Raw genomic sequence first — 18,618 nt, forward strand, 5'->3', positions numbered from 1 at the left:
GGCCCTGGGCTAAAGGATCTGTGTGTCAGGCATAAAACGCTGCCTTGATTTGTAGGAAATAAAACTCAAGGCGAAAGAGAAATTATGACCATTTTCCTCCATTCATGCCTGGCAAAACAAAACAAAACAAAAACCAAACTGAAACAAAAACCCAACAGCTCTAATAAACTGTTGAAGAATAAAGAAGGTGTCCAAGGTGAAGAAATATTACTAACAGGCATGGTAAGATTCATATCATAATCTCCAGGGAGTTCTGTTGGGGCTTGAAAATGCAACTTTGCATGTTAGGGTGTCCCATGGGGAGGCTGGCTGGCTGCTTGCCAGAGAGTCTTATAGTTTGGCCCTTCCCTTGATGACTTTAAAGTAGAGCCCTCGGATTTGCAGGCTGTGAAATCTGATGTATTCAGTACGCTGAGATGGAGCTTTTCTTTGTGGAGAGACTCACATGAACCCAGCTCATGTGAGCCCAATGTGTAAACCAGAATGCCAATTTATTTCATTAAAATATAAAGTATAATCATGAGGAGACCAGTCATGTTGGTTTCCTCACCAGCAAAGAGAAATCTAAGTGAGAATCCAAATTATAATGAGAAAGATGCTAATAAGTATGGAATCAGAACACGAGAGATGAGCTGTGCCTTGCTAACCTGAGGCACCCATCTCCCCAAACAGAGACAAACACCAGCACCCAACGGGCTGACTCTGGGAAGCTGGCCGTCTAGCCCTTGGCAGTGCTGGGCACCCTCTGCCAGCTGCTCTACTTCTGACTCCCCATTCTCCAACTTCCAATCTGACCGCTCTCCTTCTGAACAGCTGCTTCCTTCTCTAGACGCCTCCTTTTCTAGCAGCTTTTGACATATGTTCACCAGCCTGATCTTTAGACTGGAAGAATCTTCTAGTCATCGAGTAACAGACTATTTACCTACAAATTGATCTCGTATCATGTAATAGTTAAGAGATCCCAACTTAACACATTCTGGCTTGGAGGAAATCTTGCTTTTGCCCTGGGTACCACCCACAGGCACTATGATCCTGAGAACGTCTCCACCTCTCCTCATTACATGCAAGAGAACGAGACTATGCACGTAACTAGGAGTTACTTGAGAACCTGAGAGTAAGTCTTCCTGATGTGTACTTGGCCCCTGGTGAATGTTTGTTGAGTGAATGCGTGTGAGGGATGAGTGCTGCTGTTGATCTGACTTGAACTTGACTTGCCATGAAGTAGCAGAGTGAGTGCATTGATCCACAGAGGTTTTCCTGCCCACCACTTTCTGGTAATTAGGGATACTTTTAAAAATGAAATCAATTCTTTGCTAATGAGTAACGTTTTGAGCTCCTATTGTGCCATACATACATAGTACATGGTGAAGAAGTGCATGGACCTTTTGAGTTTGCTATTTCATTTGAATGATTTAAACTGTATTCGTTTTTTCTGGCAATTTAGGCAAAAATATAGGATGCTGCTTCTGAAGATGATGGTTAATAATTGCACCTATCAGTCAATATCACACTTTATCCTGCTGTTGTCCTTCACTGGAGAATGATCTTACCTGTCTCCCTAAGGTGTCGGTCCATTAATCAACACATTTATTGAGTGTCTTTTATGTGCACTGTGGTAATTATAGTGGGTGATACAAACAATTATCGTATCTTCTCCACATTGGGACATCTTCCATATGAGTTGGAAAGCTAACAGCTATATAATAAGTTAGCTACCATTACAAGACAGTACTGAGAAATACAAAACAGGTGGGAGAGGCCTCAAAGACCATAAGCATTTATACATAACTACCCTCCAGTGGGGAGGCTGGAGAATTTTTCAGGAGTTTCATGAAAACTCTGTTTTCTTCTCATCTTGACTTTCTCTTATCCACGAAGAGAAAAAGAATTTAATTATCTTATGTTCAAAGTTATTTTATTTTCTTGGATTATATAGTATAGTGTAAGTTTTTGAGCCAAGTGTAATAGCAAGGCCAACTTCTCTACCCACACTCTCTTTTTCGGACTTTACACACTAAGGACTTTCAGGTTCATCTCTCCAGCACTGTCTTCCCTTTGACCTTCAGACATAATGTTCAACTGTCACCTGCACTTGGTTGGTTATACTAGGCATCTCAAACCTAACACATCCAAGTAAGAACTCTAGATTTCTACTTCACCATTATCACCAACCCCAAGCTTCCTCAGCTCTGTGAATAGTACCACCACTCGATCAAGTCAAAAACCTAGAAGTCATTCCTGAGTTCTTCTTCCTCCTCACCTGTCCCATCTATCCACAAGTCCTCTAGTTTCTAGCTCCAAATATATCCCTTCTCTGTCCACTTCTACCACTCTAGTCCCAGCTCCCATCATTTCTTGCCTGGTCTTTTTTATTTTCTTTTAACCTCTCAATTTTTAAAAATTGTGGTAAATGTACATTCATTTTTACCATTTCAACTACTTTCAAGTGTACAGTTTAGTGGCATTAAGTCTGTTCACCTTATTGTGCAACCATCACCACCATCCATCTCCAGAACTTTTCCATCTTTCCAAACTGAGCCCCTGCACCCATTAAATAATAACTTTCCATTTCTCCTTCCCACAGCTCCAGGTAACTACCATTCTACTTTCTGTCTCTATGAGTTTGACTATTCTAGGTTCCTCATATAAGTGGAATCCTACAACATTTTTCCTTTTGTGACTGTCTTATTTCACTTAGCATAATATCCTCAAAATTATCCAGGTCATAGCATGTGTCAGAACTTCCTTCCTTTATAAGGGCTGAATAATATTCCACGGTGTATCTACCACATTTTGCTTATCCATTGAGGGACACCTGGGTTGCTTTTACCTTTTTTTTTTTAATTGAGGTATAGTTGATTTACAATGTTGTGTTAATTACTGGTGTACAGCATAGTGATTCAGTTATACAAATACATATATATTCTTTTTCATGATAGGTTATTACAACTCATTGTACATAGTTCCCTGTGCTATGCAGTAAGTCTTTATTGTTTATCTATTCTGTGTATAGTGGTTTGTATCCACCTTTTGAATATTGTAAATAATGCTGCTTTTTGCCTGATCTTTGCTTCCTCTGTTCCCACCTAAAATCTGTTTGCCTAATAGCAGCCAGCATGATCTTTTAAAGATGGAAATCAGACCATGTCACTTTGCTGCTTAATCTCTTCAAACGGCTTTTAATTACACCCAGTGAAATCTGAACACATCACCACATGGTCTGGTCACTGTCTACGTACCTCCCTCTCCTTCTCTGCTCCCTATATCCAGTCACAGGCCTACTTGTCATTCTCAAATAGGACAGGCTGTTCGTGTCTTGGGGCCTTCCCCCATGGTGTCCCTCCGCCTGGAATGCCCAGTCCCAGAGTTTTGCAGAAATGGTTCCTTCTTCTCACCCAGGTCTTTGCTGTATGTCACCTGCTTTGGGCACCTAAAGTGCCCCCTCTCCCAACCATGTTGCTATGTCTTCCATCTCCCTGTTCTCTTTTCTCCATAGCACTGATCACTATTGAAAATTAGCATGTTCATTTATTGGTTTACTTGTTTATTTTCTGTCTCCCCATTTGAGTATGTGCCACTGCTGACCTGTGGACAGGATAGGTAACCTCCAGTGTGATCTGATGAATTGAAAAGCAGCAAATTTAACAATGACAGAGTCAGTTGGCTGCTTCTTTTCAATTTTCTGTGGTGTGGCATAGTAATTTTCCAAATGCAGTACCAAGGCATTTGCAAAAGGGCACACCATACTTCAATTATTGAATGCTTTCTATGATTATGGTGCCTAGACTACAATCATATATTACTGCCAGATGGAGACCAAACATCTGAAAAGTGAGTATGTCCCTTGGAAGTACTTAAAACATAACAGATCAATATATTTGGAGAAATCGGTCAAAATCAGTGTGTAATTTGTACTGAATGACTGTGGACACTCATAGGTGGTACCTATAGTGGTAACCTTGCTGTTACTGCTGTCAGGAAAAAAACTGTGCACACACTTAAACTGTGTACGTATGTTTACTTATTGCTTGTATGCACAGTAAAATATTGAATAATATTGGTAAAATTAGTAAGTACTATTAAATATTAGTAAAATTAAGTTTTTCTTTTCCATAAGTGAAAGACAGAGGTTCCACAATACTTTCCCTCCACATCCTCTGGGATAAATGCCTCCCACTCTTGAGTCTATTGGCCTAATCATGGACCACGACTTGTGTCAACAGCAAAGCTCTCCTTACTGTCACTGATCAATCTTCCATCAGTACATTTCATGGGGGGGCGGGTAGGTCAGTTTGGCTGCTGGTGTCCCTCCTTGAAAAGCAGGGAAAGCCCTGGTCTCTGGTGTGCTCTACTACTTTCTTTGTTGACTAAAGTTATTAATATTCTAGACTTAATTTTCTTCATATCCTCCTGCTGGATATAACAGCCTTTGCCCCTCCCTCCCTCTTCCATCCTTCCTTTATTCCTTTCTTTCTCTTTCTTCCATTGAAGAAGACTTGGTTTCCTTTCCTTTTTTTTTTTTTTTTTTTTTTAGTTGAGGTATGGTTGATTTACAATATTATATAAGCTTCAGAGGCTTGGTTTTCCAGTACGACACTAGGCAAGATTTTTATACAGTCTATCAGTGATTCAGATATACTTTCACTGGGTAATATCTAGTTCATACTTTACTTTACCATACTTATACTTTATGTCGAGAAATTAAAACTAATGGCTTTCAGCAAAGAATGTTTTATATCGAAGAGACTAGTTGAAAGAGATGTATGATACTTTTGCCCATTGTTTATAAAGTTGTCCGAATAAATGATTAGCTTTGAGAAATAGAGAAGAATAAAGGGCGTCTTCTTTTTATTGAAGTGTACCATATGTTGCCAAGGTTTGGTGAAAGGCACTGGGGGATGTCTGGGATAGCAAACGTCATTTGACTTTCAGATATATTGACTTTCCAGATATATTCTTCGTCTAACACCAGTTGAATTATCACCCTGTGTGCAGATTGTCTAAACAGTTCCACCAAATTGAAAATTTCCTTTTTCCTTGAGTTTTATAAAAGGGTCCTGCCATTTAAGCAAAGCTGCCTTCATGGGAGGCCAGGTCTATTTGTGGCTTTGTCTCTTGTTAGCGTGTGACCTCCAGCAGGTCACTTCACCTTTCTGGCTGTTTTCTTATCTACTGAGCAGACACAGTAATTCCTGTTCCCCTAGACATTTTAGGAAGTGCCTTTGCTCTGTAGGAAGATGCATGGAAATGACTGTAGAAGTGAAGAGATTTTGCCGTAACAGTTGCTCACATGTGAAGAATTGCAATGCAAATTAATTTCACATTTTAAAAGCTCATTTTCTTTGTTTATCTACTGTCATTTTTATCCCTATTTTCAAATGAACTTTTAATTTTCTCATAGTTTCAGATTCATAGGAAAATTGTAAAGATAGTACAGAGTTTCCCATGTCCAGTGTCCTCTTTCGTCAACATTTAAAATTAGTATTTTGTCCCTATTTTTAATCAAAGAAAGAAAGGAAGGAAGACTTTATTATGTCACATAACAGGAGGTGTGGAGGTAGGGCAGTTACAGGATCAATTCAGGGACTCGGTGACATCATCAGTCAGGCTTTTTCCATGTTTCCGCCTCTTCATCCTTAGGGAATTGCCTTGTCTGCAGTCAAGCGATGTTCCTGGTTGCCAGATGGCTGTAGCAGTTCACGCATCTCATCCAGATACAACCACAACCAACAGAGGAGGGACTGTTTCTTCTTTTGTGATTCTTGATCAGCAAGGGAGGCCTTTTCCAGAAGCCCTTCAGCAAACTTTCTCTCAATCCTCTTTGGTCCAGTTGCGTCATATGCCCATGCCTACACCAGCCACTGGTAAGAGCAGGGAGGTGCCATGGGTGGCTCAGAGCAATCATGATGTGCCTCTTGGGGCTGGCGCTGGGGTTTTCTTCCTCCGATGAAGTACACAGCCATTAGGGGACAGTGGACACCTGAACAAAAGTAATGTTAGGGTAGAAAGGAGGTGTGGTGGTGGTGGTGGTGGTGATTGCAATTAACAAAGGCAACTACAACAGATATTACTGCACTTGCATAATAATGAGGAGTAGAAGGAATTTCAATAATAAAATAATTAACACTTATTATTTCCTTATTACATACCAGGCATTATTCTAAGGTGGAAATGGCATTCTGTATGTAATATCATCAAGGCATTTTCTAACATACTTTGAAGTAATGTAGATTTGAGGATCAAATATTGGCATTAGGGGACTTTAAAATTTACAAAACTGACTATTTTACAGATTCTGAGGCAATATATGGCAAATAAATAAGTTGAGTTGTACTGAATGTATATTTTGTCTAAAGCTATGAAGCAAGATACATTTTTTGCTTCTTTTTGCTTGAATATGATTTACTTTTCTAAACTTTGACTTTAAACTCAAGTAGAGTTTACATAGTTATGTTAATGTGCTTAATATTTTATAGATAATGAGTTGAATCAGGAAAAAGCTTATTTTAAGTCTGGCTTCTTTTGCTCAGCATTACTTTTTTGAAATTTATTTGTGTTGTGGTGAACATCTATTGTTGGTTCCTTTTAATCACTGAGTAATATTCCATTGTATGGATGTACCACAGTTTGTTTATCCATTCATAATTTGATGGACATTTGGTGTTTCTAGCTTTTGGTAATTATAAATAACATTACTATAGATGCTTATGGAGAGATTTTTATGAAAACATTTGTCTCCATTTCTCTTGGGTAAATTTCTGCATTATATTTTATGTATTTAATTTTATAAGAAATTGTCAAATTGTGTAACCAAGTGGCTGTACCATATATACTACCAGTTTCCTTTTAGTTGCTCTTACTCGATAGTTGAGGTTGGAAATGTGGAGGGAGTATCACCAGGGGAGCTCCCGAAGTGCACAGTTTGGCATATTTTCTTCCTGTGTTCCATGAGATACTACTAACCAACTATGAACAGACATTCTCTGGGTGTTGATTACAGGTCAGTCTGGGCAAATGATACTACAATTGAATTTCCATGATTGGGCAGATACACATTTTAATATTTGTCTATTTTTTAAAGTTGTTTTTCAATTTTCAGAAAACATAAGACTATGGTGAGAGAAGTCATCCTCTTCAGAGTAAGCATTTTTCCAAGTTTCCTTTATTGTTGTAAAGTAAATAAATAAGCAACCTCTCCAAGAAGCATAGCTCAATTGGTTAACTCCTCTGTACCCAGACATAGGAGCACTTCTCCATCTGGCTGGGGTGTCATGAAACGTGCTTAATTGCTTGCAAAATGCACTCCAGCTCCCAGAAGAAAGGAGCCACACTTTCCAGGCCCAGTGTTACTGTTACAGTTACAGTGTTCTCTGCTGCCAAGGAGAATCTGATCCAGAGTCTGTCTCCAACATCTAAGAAGTCTGGCTTGTGTTTTGAGAAAGGAGCATCAGTGCTTGTTCAATTGTTGGAACATTGTTCAGTGTGCCTGTGATCTAATGAGGTCTGTGTCTAGGGGTGGTATTCTGGCCAAAGTCAGGTCTTTTACAAAGCTGCCCCAAATAGTGTCACAATCATCAATCAGAGGAAGAATCCAGGAACAAATCTGTCATTTCCCCAAATTCCTTCTGCTTTGCTTTTTTGTTTGTTTTTTCAAAGATCAAATTCAACTAGCATTTTACACTTTCTTTCACTGAATTAACAATAGCCCAGAGAAGGTATTTCAATCTTTTTAAAGAAAATTTTTCTATTACGACAAACCGATGCCCCTTCCGGGCTCATGTGGTGCACTGCTGATTTGCGCCGTCAATCAGACATAAGCGCTGGCTGGTTCCTGTGCTGTACTGTCTCCAAAGCTGTATTTATGGCAAAGGCGATGGTCACTATCAAAAGAAACATGGCCTCTGCCTATGAGCTCCTCCTCCCAAGCAGAGGAATGTCAAGTGAGACGTGTGTCTGCGAAAACAATCAACTAAACACAGGCCTGCTCTCAAAGGAGGGTCTTATTCTGCCTGTACCCTTAACTTTACAAAAAATGGCTTTTTCTAAATAAGTTTTAGAAATGCAATAATAAGCCAAGCTAACCACCTTATACTGCTCTCCACATTAACAGAGAAAATATACATTTTCAGTGGTGTATATTGTTTATTACAAGGATCCTTCTATGGTAGTAATATTATTAATGACTACATAATGTATAATACAACTATAATAAATGATACTAGTTTTGTGAGGGCTCTGATTTATGATGTATTAAGTATTAATCTTATTTAATTCACACAGAAGTCCTCTGTGATAGGTATTGTTTCGATTTTACAAATGATGAAACTGAAGCTTTCAAAGAGTTCAGTGATCTGTAGCTGGAGAAGCAGGGATTCCAGCCTGTTGCCAAAGCGTGTGTAAGTCGCTGGGTCCTACTGCTTATAGTTCCAGAACATTATATGCTAATCATTTCTGGTGATGATCAGAAACGTTCATGAGTTACTGTTGGTTTAAATATTATCCTTAAAGGAACAGAGAATGGTAAACATAACATCTGCGGATTTTTTTTTTTAACGGAAGGAAATTCAAATAAATCAGCCAGGGGTGGGGAGGAATGTCTTAAAACTGTTTCCAAAATCATTCTTAGTGGTACATCCTTAAGCTAAATGGTATTGTACAGAAACCAAATGCCACCAAATGATAAGGAACTTTAGGTTATTAAAGTGCAAATGAAGTGAGAATTATTTTTGTCAAAACACCAACTCCTTTCTACCATAGAAATTAGGGTATCAGGGACAGGGCAAAACCAGTAAGGTTCAGAACACTCATTTAAAAATATACCATCATCCTTTACTTTGTAGATAGTAAACATAACCAAGGTACTGGAAGTTCCTTCCAGAATAAACCATGAATCCTATGGTGGAAAGAACAGTAGACAGGAGTGAGGGGGTACAGAGTCCAGTCCTGCCACCGCAGATCAGCTCTGCGGCCTTGGCCGAGTCGCTTGATCTCTCGACTTCTCTTTTTTCACTTGTACAATGAGGCCTCTGGTCCCCTTCCATCCTAACAGTCTCTGAGTCCATGAGTCAAACTCATCTCATCTTTGCTAGTGGCTCAATTTCACTTTCCACACACCTCTTCCAGACTTGTCAGGGAACCAACTGAAAATGCTCTTCAATTCTCACATGAGTTTCACTGCTCACTCCATGCCCCCCATGCCGCTGTTGCTGCGTCTAACCCCTCTGTCATTGGGAAACGCCTTCAAGGATAGCGGGGAAGCAAGTAAGATGAAAATCATTTACCAAAAGACTGAGTGTTACACTTACATGCGACACACTTACGTCCACTTGGCTACCTCTTTTGTGTTCTGCTTTCTGATTACCCTCTGTTACGTTGCACTGCTTTTCTTTTTTATTTACCACAAAATGCTTTTTAAAAAATGGCAACTTTGAAAACCAAGATAGATTCTTCTATTCAAATTAGCAGGAAACAAAATATTGTTAGATTTTTACCTGCTAATTTCCCATGTGCAATACTTGTCATTATTTTAGCTGCCAGAATTAATGAGCTGATACAATTAAAGGGTTTCAGGAAAATTATTTACGGCTTAATGGTAAGTATATTAACAAAAACTGCATTACCATGTGAAGCATACCTATCTCCTTCATCCTTGAACATACTTGAGCACTTCTTTTTGGGAGCGTATTTTAAAATAAACATAATAAATATACGATCACTACCTTATAAAAATACACTGATCCAAGCAGAAAACTGACAGTCAGATGACAAAGACCATGAAAGAGAAGGAAGCCACAACCTGCAAGTGACCTCGAAACCCCAACCTGGTTTTACCGGGAAGACAGACGAACAAACAAAAAACTGAAAAACTAAGAAGTACGTGAGACCATCTAATAGAAGACAATCCTCAAATCTCTAAATCCTCATGCAGAGCCCAAATTACAGAGACCCAATGTTTTTCATCAATAATGTCATTTAACTTAAAGGCATTTACTTTAGAGGGTAATAACTATCTGTGGCCTTTTAGTGTTTCTCTTGAGTTTTTAAATCATATTCCTGTTGAAATACTTTGTTTATGTGAATTGCTAAACAGATTTTAGCCATGGACAGATGTTACTTCACTCGATGTTTTAGAACCAATGAAACATGTTACTGCTTATTTTATTACTCAGGCCCATGAACGAGGTTATGAGTTCTGTTCCAAATGCTTAGAATTCATTTATATTTGCACCAAACATGAATGGCTTGGGTGGGATTGAAAATATGTGGCATCTATGCAATCACTACCCACCCCAAAGACTAGCACCCAGAACTGATCATAACCCTATTTCCCGCTGAGCTGAACTCAGTCTCAGAATTCTCCTCAACACCAGTGAACGTGGCTACCATAAGCCAACAGAAAACGAAGTATCTGCTGCCTGTAGTCTAGAATTCAAATACCTTATTAAAAGCCTTATAGGTTTGCCTCTTTCCTTATTATACTGTAATTGCCTTTTCTAAAACTTTCAAGTCTTTTGTTTTCATTTTGACAAGCAATGATTTATTGTTTTTCAAAAATGACCATTTGTTGCATATTTTTGAATTCCCTGCAGGACTTTAAACATTTCTAAATACTCATTAGGAACTCAGTAAATATGTGTGCCTTGAATAGCCTAAATGCTAGAAATACAAGGCAGAAACATCCCACAGAGCCAAAGAGGACCCTGTCTCAGTGATAATCTGTCCTGGGTGCCAATTCTCTCCAGACACTCATTGAAGGAATCGTGCAACAAAATGGCCCCAAGAAATTAAGTCCTGGGACACCAGCAGAGCAAAGAAGAAATGTGGAAATTCCAGTTCCTTTTGTGTTACAAGTTTTCAAAAAATGAGGAAATGTGCCAAATGCCTTTAGCTTTCAAATGATAATATATTCTGAATTAATGACTAACAGGGAAACGTCACCTGAGCAGTTCATGGACAGTGTCTCTTCCAAGTCAGATCCTGTTGGCAAATGACCAAAGAACCCTTCTCTCCTGAGCCAACAGACACTTCCATGGGCAGGAAGCACTTTGCCATCAACTCAGCATTATGAAAGTGAGCAATTAGAAGTACCATTTGCAGTCAATCTAATAATTCCACTGAATATTCCAAAATGTGCGAAACATTTGATCTGGGGCCCTGACTTGATTTTAGGGGAGACTGTTTCTTAAATAGAAACGTAAAGATAAAGATAAGTCTTAAACCCTTTTTTTTTAAAAAAAAAGAGAAACAAAGATGAGACTTCAATGTTCGAGTTAATTCAGCAATATATTGGATAAAGAATAATGTATTAAGGCTAACTTTAAGGCAAAGCAATGAAAGCCCACGAATTCCCCTTTAAACTAAGTATACATCCTAAAATGCTCTGGTTGGTGAAACTGCGGTTATTTCAGGTTTTGAAGGTTTCCGAAGTAATTCATTCTTTCATTAACATCAACATATATGATGCTTTTCTCTGATTCCAATCAATATATCCAGTTTTCAGCTGAAGAAAATGAAAACGTTAAAATGAAAAGGCTCCAATGATTTCTTTAATGCAAGGGAGTGAGAACTTATTTAAAATACATTGAACAGTCCTTCATTTGTTCATTCAGCATTTACTGAACACCTGCTGTGTGCCGGGAACTCTGTTAGTGAGATATTGGGGCACAGAGCAGTGAACTGAGATATAGTTTCTACTCTAGGGAGCTTACAGCCTAGTGGGAAATCTTGCCAGTAAACAACTACAGAAAGAAATACATCGTCAACCACTGAGATAAAGGTGATTCTGTCATATAAGGGGTGCTCACCACTTTTCGTTTACTTACAAAACTGGTTTCCTGCAGAGGTCGTTTTGATTATGTAAATTTTGATTTGCCTTATAAAAGAAATTTCAATTAAAATGAAAAAATATAGTCCACGAGAGATCCACTCAATTGTTATTTCTGATTGTATCTGTGTTGAAGATAAAAATGACAAAGGCTTTTTTTCCTTTTTTTTAAAGAAAAAAGTACCAGTTATTCTAGAAATACCTTTAACCGAGGCAGTGTCCAGGGGAATTCATGGCCGCTTTAGGTTAATGGTCGGCGGCTTCGTATTCAGCCCTCAATTAAACTCTGAACTTCCATTGTTATTACTTAATTGACTTGGTTATATCTCATGTCAGCATTTCAAAATGACCTTCCTTTTAAAAAATAAAAATGACCTTACATAGAATCCTCGGTCTTTGGCTGACACTGCAGCAGAAATCCCACATTGTCTTTCTGTGTGGTTGGGCCTAGAGTTTGCTTAGCTTGGCTACCACGAGGGTGCCTCCCACCATCCTTGCTTATGATACGAGACAGCTCCAGGTAAATGCAAGGGACGAAGGAACAGGGATGAAAAGCGAAATCTATCTGTTACCGTGATTATCACTAAGATGCCATAAGATGCCCAATAAATCCACTGATATCCACTTTATCCTAAGACAGGTAGTTAGTCTTAAATACCTTGCGTATCACGATTAAATACTGTCAAGTTATGCTTACTATAAAGCAGTATTATGTGCATCTTTTCCTTACATGACAAGTGCCTCTGAATGTTTAGTTGTTGGAGTTAACTAGTGGGAAACTTAAATCCCCTCTACTTGTATACGAGACAACAAAGGAACAAGTTGGATTTCTTTAAATAATGAGTGGGATTTTATATAAAATAGGTATGACGCCAAGATGGAACTCTGCTTTATTGACTGAAGCAAATTAAGGCATCAAATGAGCGTCTCCCCTCCCCCTGCGTTGTGGAAAAGTTTAAGAAGTCTTTTTGAAGTACTTTGATCAAGCTTTGAAATCATTTTAGTGGATGACTATTGTATGAAAACTGTAATTTATAGTCCTTGACCTAAGCAGCTCTTTGTCTCATGGCCACGTTCAAAACAATAGCAGGAAAGTGAAAAACACAAGGGGAGCCCAAGCTGTTCTGGTTATTATTTAATTCATAATTCCATCTTCCTTAATCTTTGGAGTCCAGGCATGCTCTTAATAAAACATCTTCAGACCATTTTTACTATATATAGGAAGGTTAGTTGGAGGTAATACAATCAGATGGTCTGAACTTTGTCACTGCGACCTTCCTTAACCTGAGAGTGACTTAACAGGCAGGTCCAGAGAGGCACCTCTCTAGACATGGTGACAGTGCAGGCAGAAGCCCATTGTTTGCCTTTCAGTTTCCTCTCCAGTTAAGCTGGCTTTGTTCCCTAACCCTAACCGAGAATGTGCCAATTGGGCGATTTTCCCCTCCCATCCTATTCACAAAATGGTTACACTTTGAGAGCCTTGATCCCATCAGATCACATGGAAAACGGCAAGCTGCCCCCGAAATGAACCAGCCCGGAGTGATTCTCTAACTAAATCAAGGGGACTTTCTACTATTTTAATTTAATTCGTAACTTTTAATCAGCTGAACAACAACACTCAGGCTGAAAGTATCTGTAAATCTCACGTGCTCCTTTGGTTCTTTTTGCCAAAACAGTTCCCGACGGCCTAAACTTCGGGCCGTATCTGACCCTGTGGTATCTAAGTCTAGTCACCCGTTTTATGACCTCCAGGTGCCGCACATGCTCGCGAATACTGGGTCGCGTGGAGGACGCTGCCGTGTGCTCTCCCCCAGAGACTAGGTCGATCGCTCCCCTCTCCCCCACTCTGAAAACATCCGGATGAGGACTTAGGTGGGCTGCATTTTGGGAATTATTTTCTAGAGAAGAAAAGAGCCAAGGGGTAGTGAGAAGGCGCAGAACACGTGTCCACCAGGCAGGAAACAGGCAAAGGCTGGAGAGAGGGGAGGGTGCCGGGCAGGAGGCAGGAAGTGAGGGGAGGAGCACGTGAGAGAGAAAAGATTCAGTTCTACTGAAACTCCGGCTCTGCAGCGGGAGCGGACATCGCAGCGATCTCGGTTCCAGAGGAAACGAAACCCGGGTGCAGCTCCTCAGCGAGGGGCGAGCGAATTAACTGTTCACTTGGGCGCTGGGCGTTAATTAGCGAGGCTCACCAGGGGCCCTTTAGGGGATGACCTCATCCAGGGCTCTAAGCCATCCCCTGGTGGCTTCAGTGAGTTAATGCGCCCCTCAAAGACCAACAATTTATCATCTTTTCCAGGTGGACTCCAGCCTTGCCAATAAGGAGCAGGTACACCCGCCTACGCTTAGAAGAAAATGATCTCCCCTGGAGATCCACCCAGCTTTCTACTCTGCACCCCTGCGCCTTCTTTTTTGTATGTGATTTTAGGAGTATTTAGAAGATGTGACATACACCTCACTAGAAGCAGAAGGAAAAAAAAGAATTTACACTGTTTTTTGTTTGGGTTTTTTGTGGGGTAGGGATAGGGTGGGAAGGACTCTACAAAGTCACCTGAAAATACCAGCGTTGGATCAGCCTTGCTCTGAGCTCCTCCCTCTCCATGCTCCGAACGGGGTCTCCTGTTTGTGAGGGCAGACGCCCGGCAAGTCTATATACGCCAGAGAGAACATCATTTAGTTTCATGTCTATACGCACTCTCCCGCTTTCTGACTTAGCATAACTCATCAGCACAGTTTGCAGACAGCTGCATCACACAAGATCTGACTTTAATGTTAATGTTGTAATGACAGGAAAAAAAAAGTTGTCACCCCATGTCTACTTTCCAGGGCTGATGTTTATATTGTCTGAATTAAAAAAACAAACAAACAAACAAGTAAACATATAACGCATACAGATAAAACACACATGAGTATTTCTTACATAAAAGCAGAGCAAGGAGGATTTCGGCTTCCAGTCTGGGAATGCTAGTCCCCTCTCCCCACTGCTCCAACTGAAAAGTAGTAGATATTATAATCACATTAGTTTTTATGCTGGATAAAGCTTAGTTTTGAATAATGTGTAACTTTATCATAGTATGTACAGTTTACTACTGGTTTCTTTCCCACTTTTAAGGGCCAGATTTTAAAACCTCATTGATAAGGAGGTGGTGCCTTTGCTGGAGGACACCAGTACCTCGTCCTCATGTGTTATGTCAGGGCATCAGGTGGAAGAACGAATATGAAATGCAAGCACCTCTTTTATTTTTTAAATTTATTTGTGCACCTTCATCATAAATTTGTTTATGGTAAAACAACAAATCCTTGACAAGGGTTTAACAGGGGTTTCAACATCTGTGCAGATAAATGTAATTTATTCTTAAAGAAGGAAAAGCAGTTTAGAGTATGCCTTGAAAACTGCTTTGAACCAGTTTTGTCTAAAATATGTGTGTGTGTGTGTGTGGTAGCAAGGCAACAGCAGTGGTTTCAAATCATTCTGTTTTACTCACAAAACCTGCATGATGAGTTTTACACTGAAACAGAAGTTTGCCTGATACCTCCTTACCATTTCATCTTTTTTGTTTAATGTAACCTACAATAGAGTTAAAATCCACGTTCGAACCTGACATGTTTGTGTCCTTCAAAAAGAAAGGCAGCAGCTTGAAGGTGTTTGTAAAAGTTAACAGTTTTACTAATATTTCCAAACTCATCCATTCAACATTATAAAGGATATTATTATGTTCTGTCAACAAGAGTGCAAATATTTTACTGAAGACATTTTTGGGTATGGATTAATTTTTCACTTCCCAAAAGATAGCTTTATAATAAATTTGTTGCTGTTTTGTTTTAGATTGAAATTTGGTTTGCGGCAGAAAAAGTGAATAAGTGAAAGTGAACAAATACAAAACTTCCCTTAGTTTGCTTACTTGAAAATCACTCTAGATTTCTTTTTGGTTCCCCTTCATCCATTCAAAGCCAAACATTCCTAATGCCTAAATTATTTGTTATGTAATTATGCAGTATCAAATACAGATACAAAGCAGGGTACAGAACGTGCTTTTGAAAAATTTTACTCATAAAAATACCGACTACCATACATACGGACAACCAGCCATGTTGAAAAATAAACTCTTGTCAATGCTGGCACCGAGCTTCAGCCATCTCCCCTCAGCCCCCCACTCAACGAAGGAGTGTGGTTTCCAGACACAACGTAACTAATGCTTTTAAATGAGATAAAGGGAAAATGTTTGGTGTTCAAATAAGTATTAGAAAAAGAGGAAATTCTCATCAAGGATATTTTTTCAGCTTGGCTGAGTGCCACAGAAGTCAGGAAACCATAAAGACTGAACCAAACAAACGCAGGCTCCCAGCGAGCTCTGCCCTTGCAGATGAGAGCGAAAACTCCAACTTCAGCCTTCACGAGTTCAGCTTTCTAGGACTATGCTAGATTATTCCATGCTGGTAATGCAACCCTGGGTATCTGTGCTTGTATGAGAAACGAAAGGGGGAGGGAGAGAGAATGAATGGAGGCTTTGGGGAAAAAAGAAATAAGAGGGTGATTTGGGAACTGGGAGGAGAATTGGAAAATCACACCTTTCAGTCTCCGTGTTTTTTCTTTTGTGCAGTATACAAGGAGAAACCACCGGAAGGAAGAGAGATTATGACTGTCTACAAACTAACTGTTTGACAGAGACAGAAATGCTGATAATGAGTGGGCTGTGCCTGTAGTTCTTGGCTGTTCACATCAGCAAGGGATGAAGGAAAACAGAAACTCTTGATATGTTTGTCTAAAGAGGTAGTGGTGTGACCACGGGCAGCTCGAGTTCAGCTGAAGTTCAGGGCAGATGTTGCCAGGAGTTTACGCGGCAGGAAAGTAAAATTGCTTCCGGATTCACCTTCTCCTCCCAGCATCTCTTCCAGGACCTTCGGGGTCAGGCTACGCTGTGGCACAAGGTGACGATGTCGGTGGGGAAACAGGCTTGGAGCAGGATGCCTCTCTCCCGGTTACAGTCCAGCTCCTGGATAAATCCGTACCAGTAGATGACTAAGCCTGGCCCAAACCTGCAAACACACGAGAAGATAAAATGTACATATAGTAGCAGCATGGTTCCAGAAACACGTAATCTTTGCAGCACTGATTAAATGATTCGATAACTTTATTGCACAATGTTTTTGTTTTGGTTGCTATGATTATGACTGAAAGTAGCTATGCTTCTACCAAAGAGCTTATTTAATACAAGTGTTACCACCTTGGACGGATTTGTTACCTTTCTCTCAAGGAATCTCAACTATTTCACTACCCTAATTGCCTCTCAGTAAGGTGTGACGACTACTTAGCTGATGAAGGATAAAAACAGAGTCGAAATATTGAACTGGAGAGCACCCAGCTTGGGATTTTAGCCTCTCTACATGAGAGACACTTTTCTTTTTTTTTAATTCAAGTATAGTGAGTTCCAGTGTGTCAATTTCTGGTGTTCAGCATGTTTCAGTCATACATATACATACATAAATTCTTTTTCATTATGGGTTACTACAAGATATTGAATATAGTTCCCTGTGCTATCCAGAAGAAATTTGTTTCTTATCTATTTTATATGTAGTTGTTAGCATTTGCACATCTCGAACTCCGAATTTATCTCTTCCTACCCCTTTAACCCCCCAGTAACCATAAGTTTGTTTACTATGACTGTGAGTCTGTTTAAAAATTAAAATTCACCTATTTTCAATTAAGATAAAAAATATTTGAAAACAATTTAAGAAATGGAATAGCTCAAGATCTTCTTCTGGCTGTAATGCCCTAACTCATGTACCAATAGGGCAAAAAGTCCCTTCTTTCTAGGCTTTTTTTTTAAAAAAAAATCTATATGACAATTGGGATCCTGCGAAAAGATCTCCTCTCAGACCCTACACTCTCAGCATTACAACCTCTCTAAGCACGAACATGACATGAAATTAGGTCGCAGACTCTTATGAAAATGAAGAATAATGCCACATAGATCTGTGAAAAAGTACAGACAGATGCAGGCTTGAAACCTCAGTATTTCTAAATTGTGCCTCCGAATTGTCTCCAGTTTGGTTAGCAGCAGACTCAGGAAGTAGCCCATAGACTGCTTCACCCGGCAGGAAGCTGAGACCTCTAAGCTGGGTTCAGAACGATGTAATCACTATCAATCACCGTGCACACGGAGATGTTTTGCACATCAGTTTCACGTTTTTCCTACCGAGAGTACTTAATTAAAGGGCAGCACTACTTCTGGTGTCGTGTTGCAGGAATTTTACAGTGAAATCATAAATTATGAATGTTGGGTTAGTAAAAGGATGTCTAAAAACAGAACTGCTTTCTGTATTCTGACATTACAGCGGGCTGAACCGCATGAGGCCAAAAAGCTTTTTCCTTCCATGATTTATTATAGGCTGAAGCGTACTTGCCAAAACTAACAGGACAGAGGACAGGATGGGCTGCGAGAGACTGCATGCACGGGAACAAGTTCAGTTGGATGTCATGGAAGAGTTTATCTGGGGACTCACATCAGTAGCGTAGACAAGCTGGACGTGAGATTAATGGAAACTTGTGCATCCCCTCCACGCAGGGACAGATTCATGAGATGGAGACTCACTGCCTGAACTTGTTCTCGGGGACATGGGAGCTGTATAGGATGAGATGCCTTGGAGCACTAGGCCTTGTGACATTTACCTGAATTCAGGGCTGACTGAGGATGCTTTCCTTTCTCAGCATCTCCAAGGAAGAGTTGCCTCTGTGGTCAGAAGAATCAGGCCCCTGTGGCACAGGGTGGGCGAGGCCCCCAGTGCTTATTACA

At 39.9% G+C, this 18,618-nt stretch overlaps 1 protein-coding gene across 11 annotated transcripts in view; it reads right to left on the reverse strand.

Annotated features, from left to right (window-relative positions):
• Positions 1-18,618, reverse strand: part of C6H15orf41 (chromosome 6 C15orf41 homolog) — a 224,805-nt gene that overhangs the window by 10,376 nt on the left and 195,811 nt on the right. For 5 of the 11 annotated variants that reach the window (XM_032481544.1, XM_032481542.1, XM_032481543.1 and 2 more), the window contains one exon: positions 15,058-16,861. In XM_032481544.1, coding sequence (XP_032337435.1) covers positions 16,845-16,861 — 17 coding nt within the window. In that variant the 3' untranslated portion in view covers positions 15,058-16,844. Of the gene's footprint in view, positions 1-2,986; positions 5,981-8,365; positions 13,723-14,375; positions 14,473-14,578; positions 14,815-15,057; positions 16,862-18,618 lie in introns of those variants that run through there. The other 6 variants (XR_004320518.1, XR_001367135.2, XR_004320520.1 and 3 more) reach the window with 5 other exon arrangements.

The sequence above is a fragment of the Camelus ferus genome, chromosome 6, assembly GCF_009834535.1.
Source record: "Camelus ferus isolate YT-003-E chromosome 6, BCGSAC_Cfer_1.0, whole genome shotgun sequence".
NCBI lineage: Eukaryota > Metazoa > Chordata > Mammalia > Artiodactyla > Camelidae > Camelus > Camelus ferus.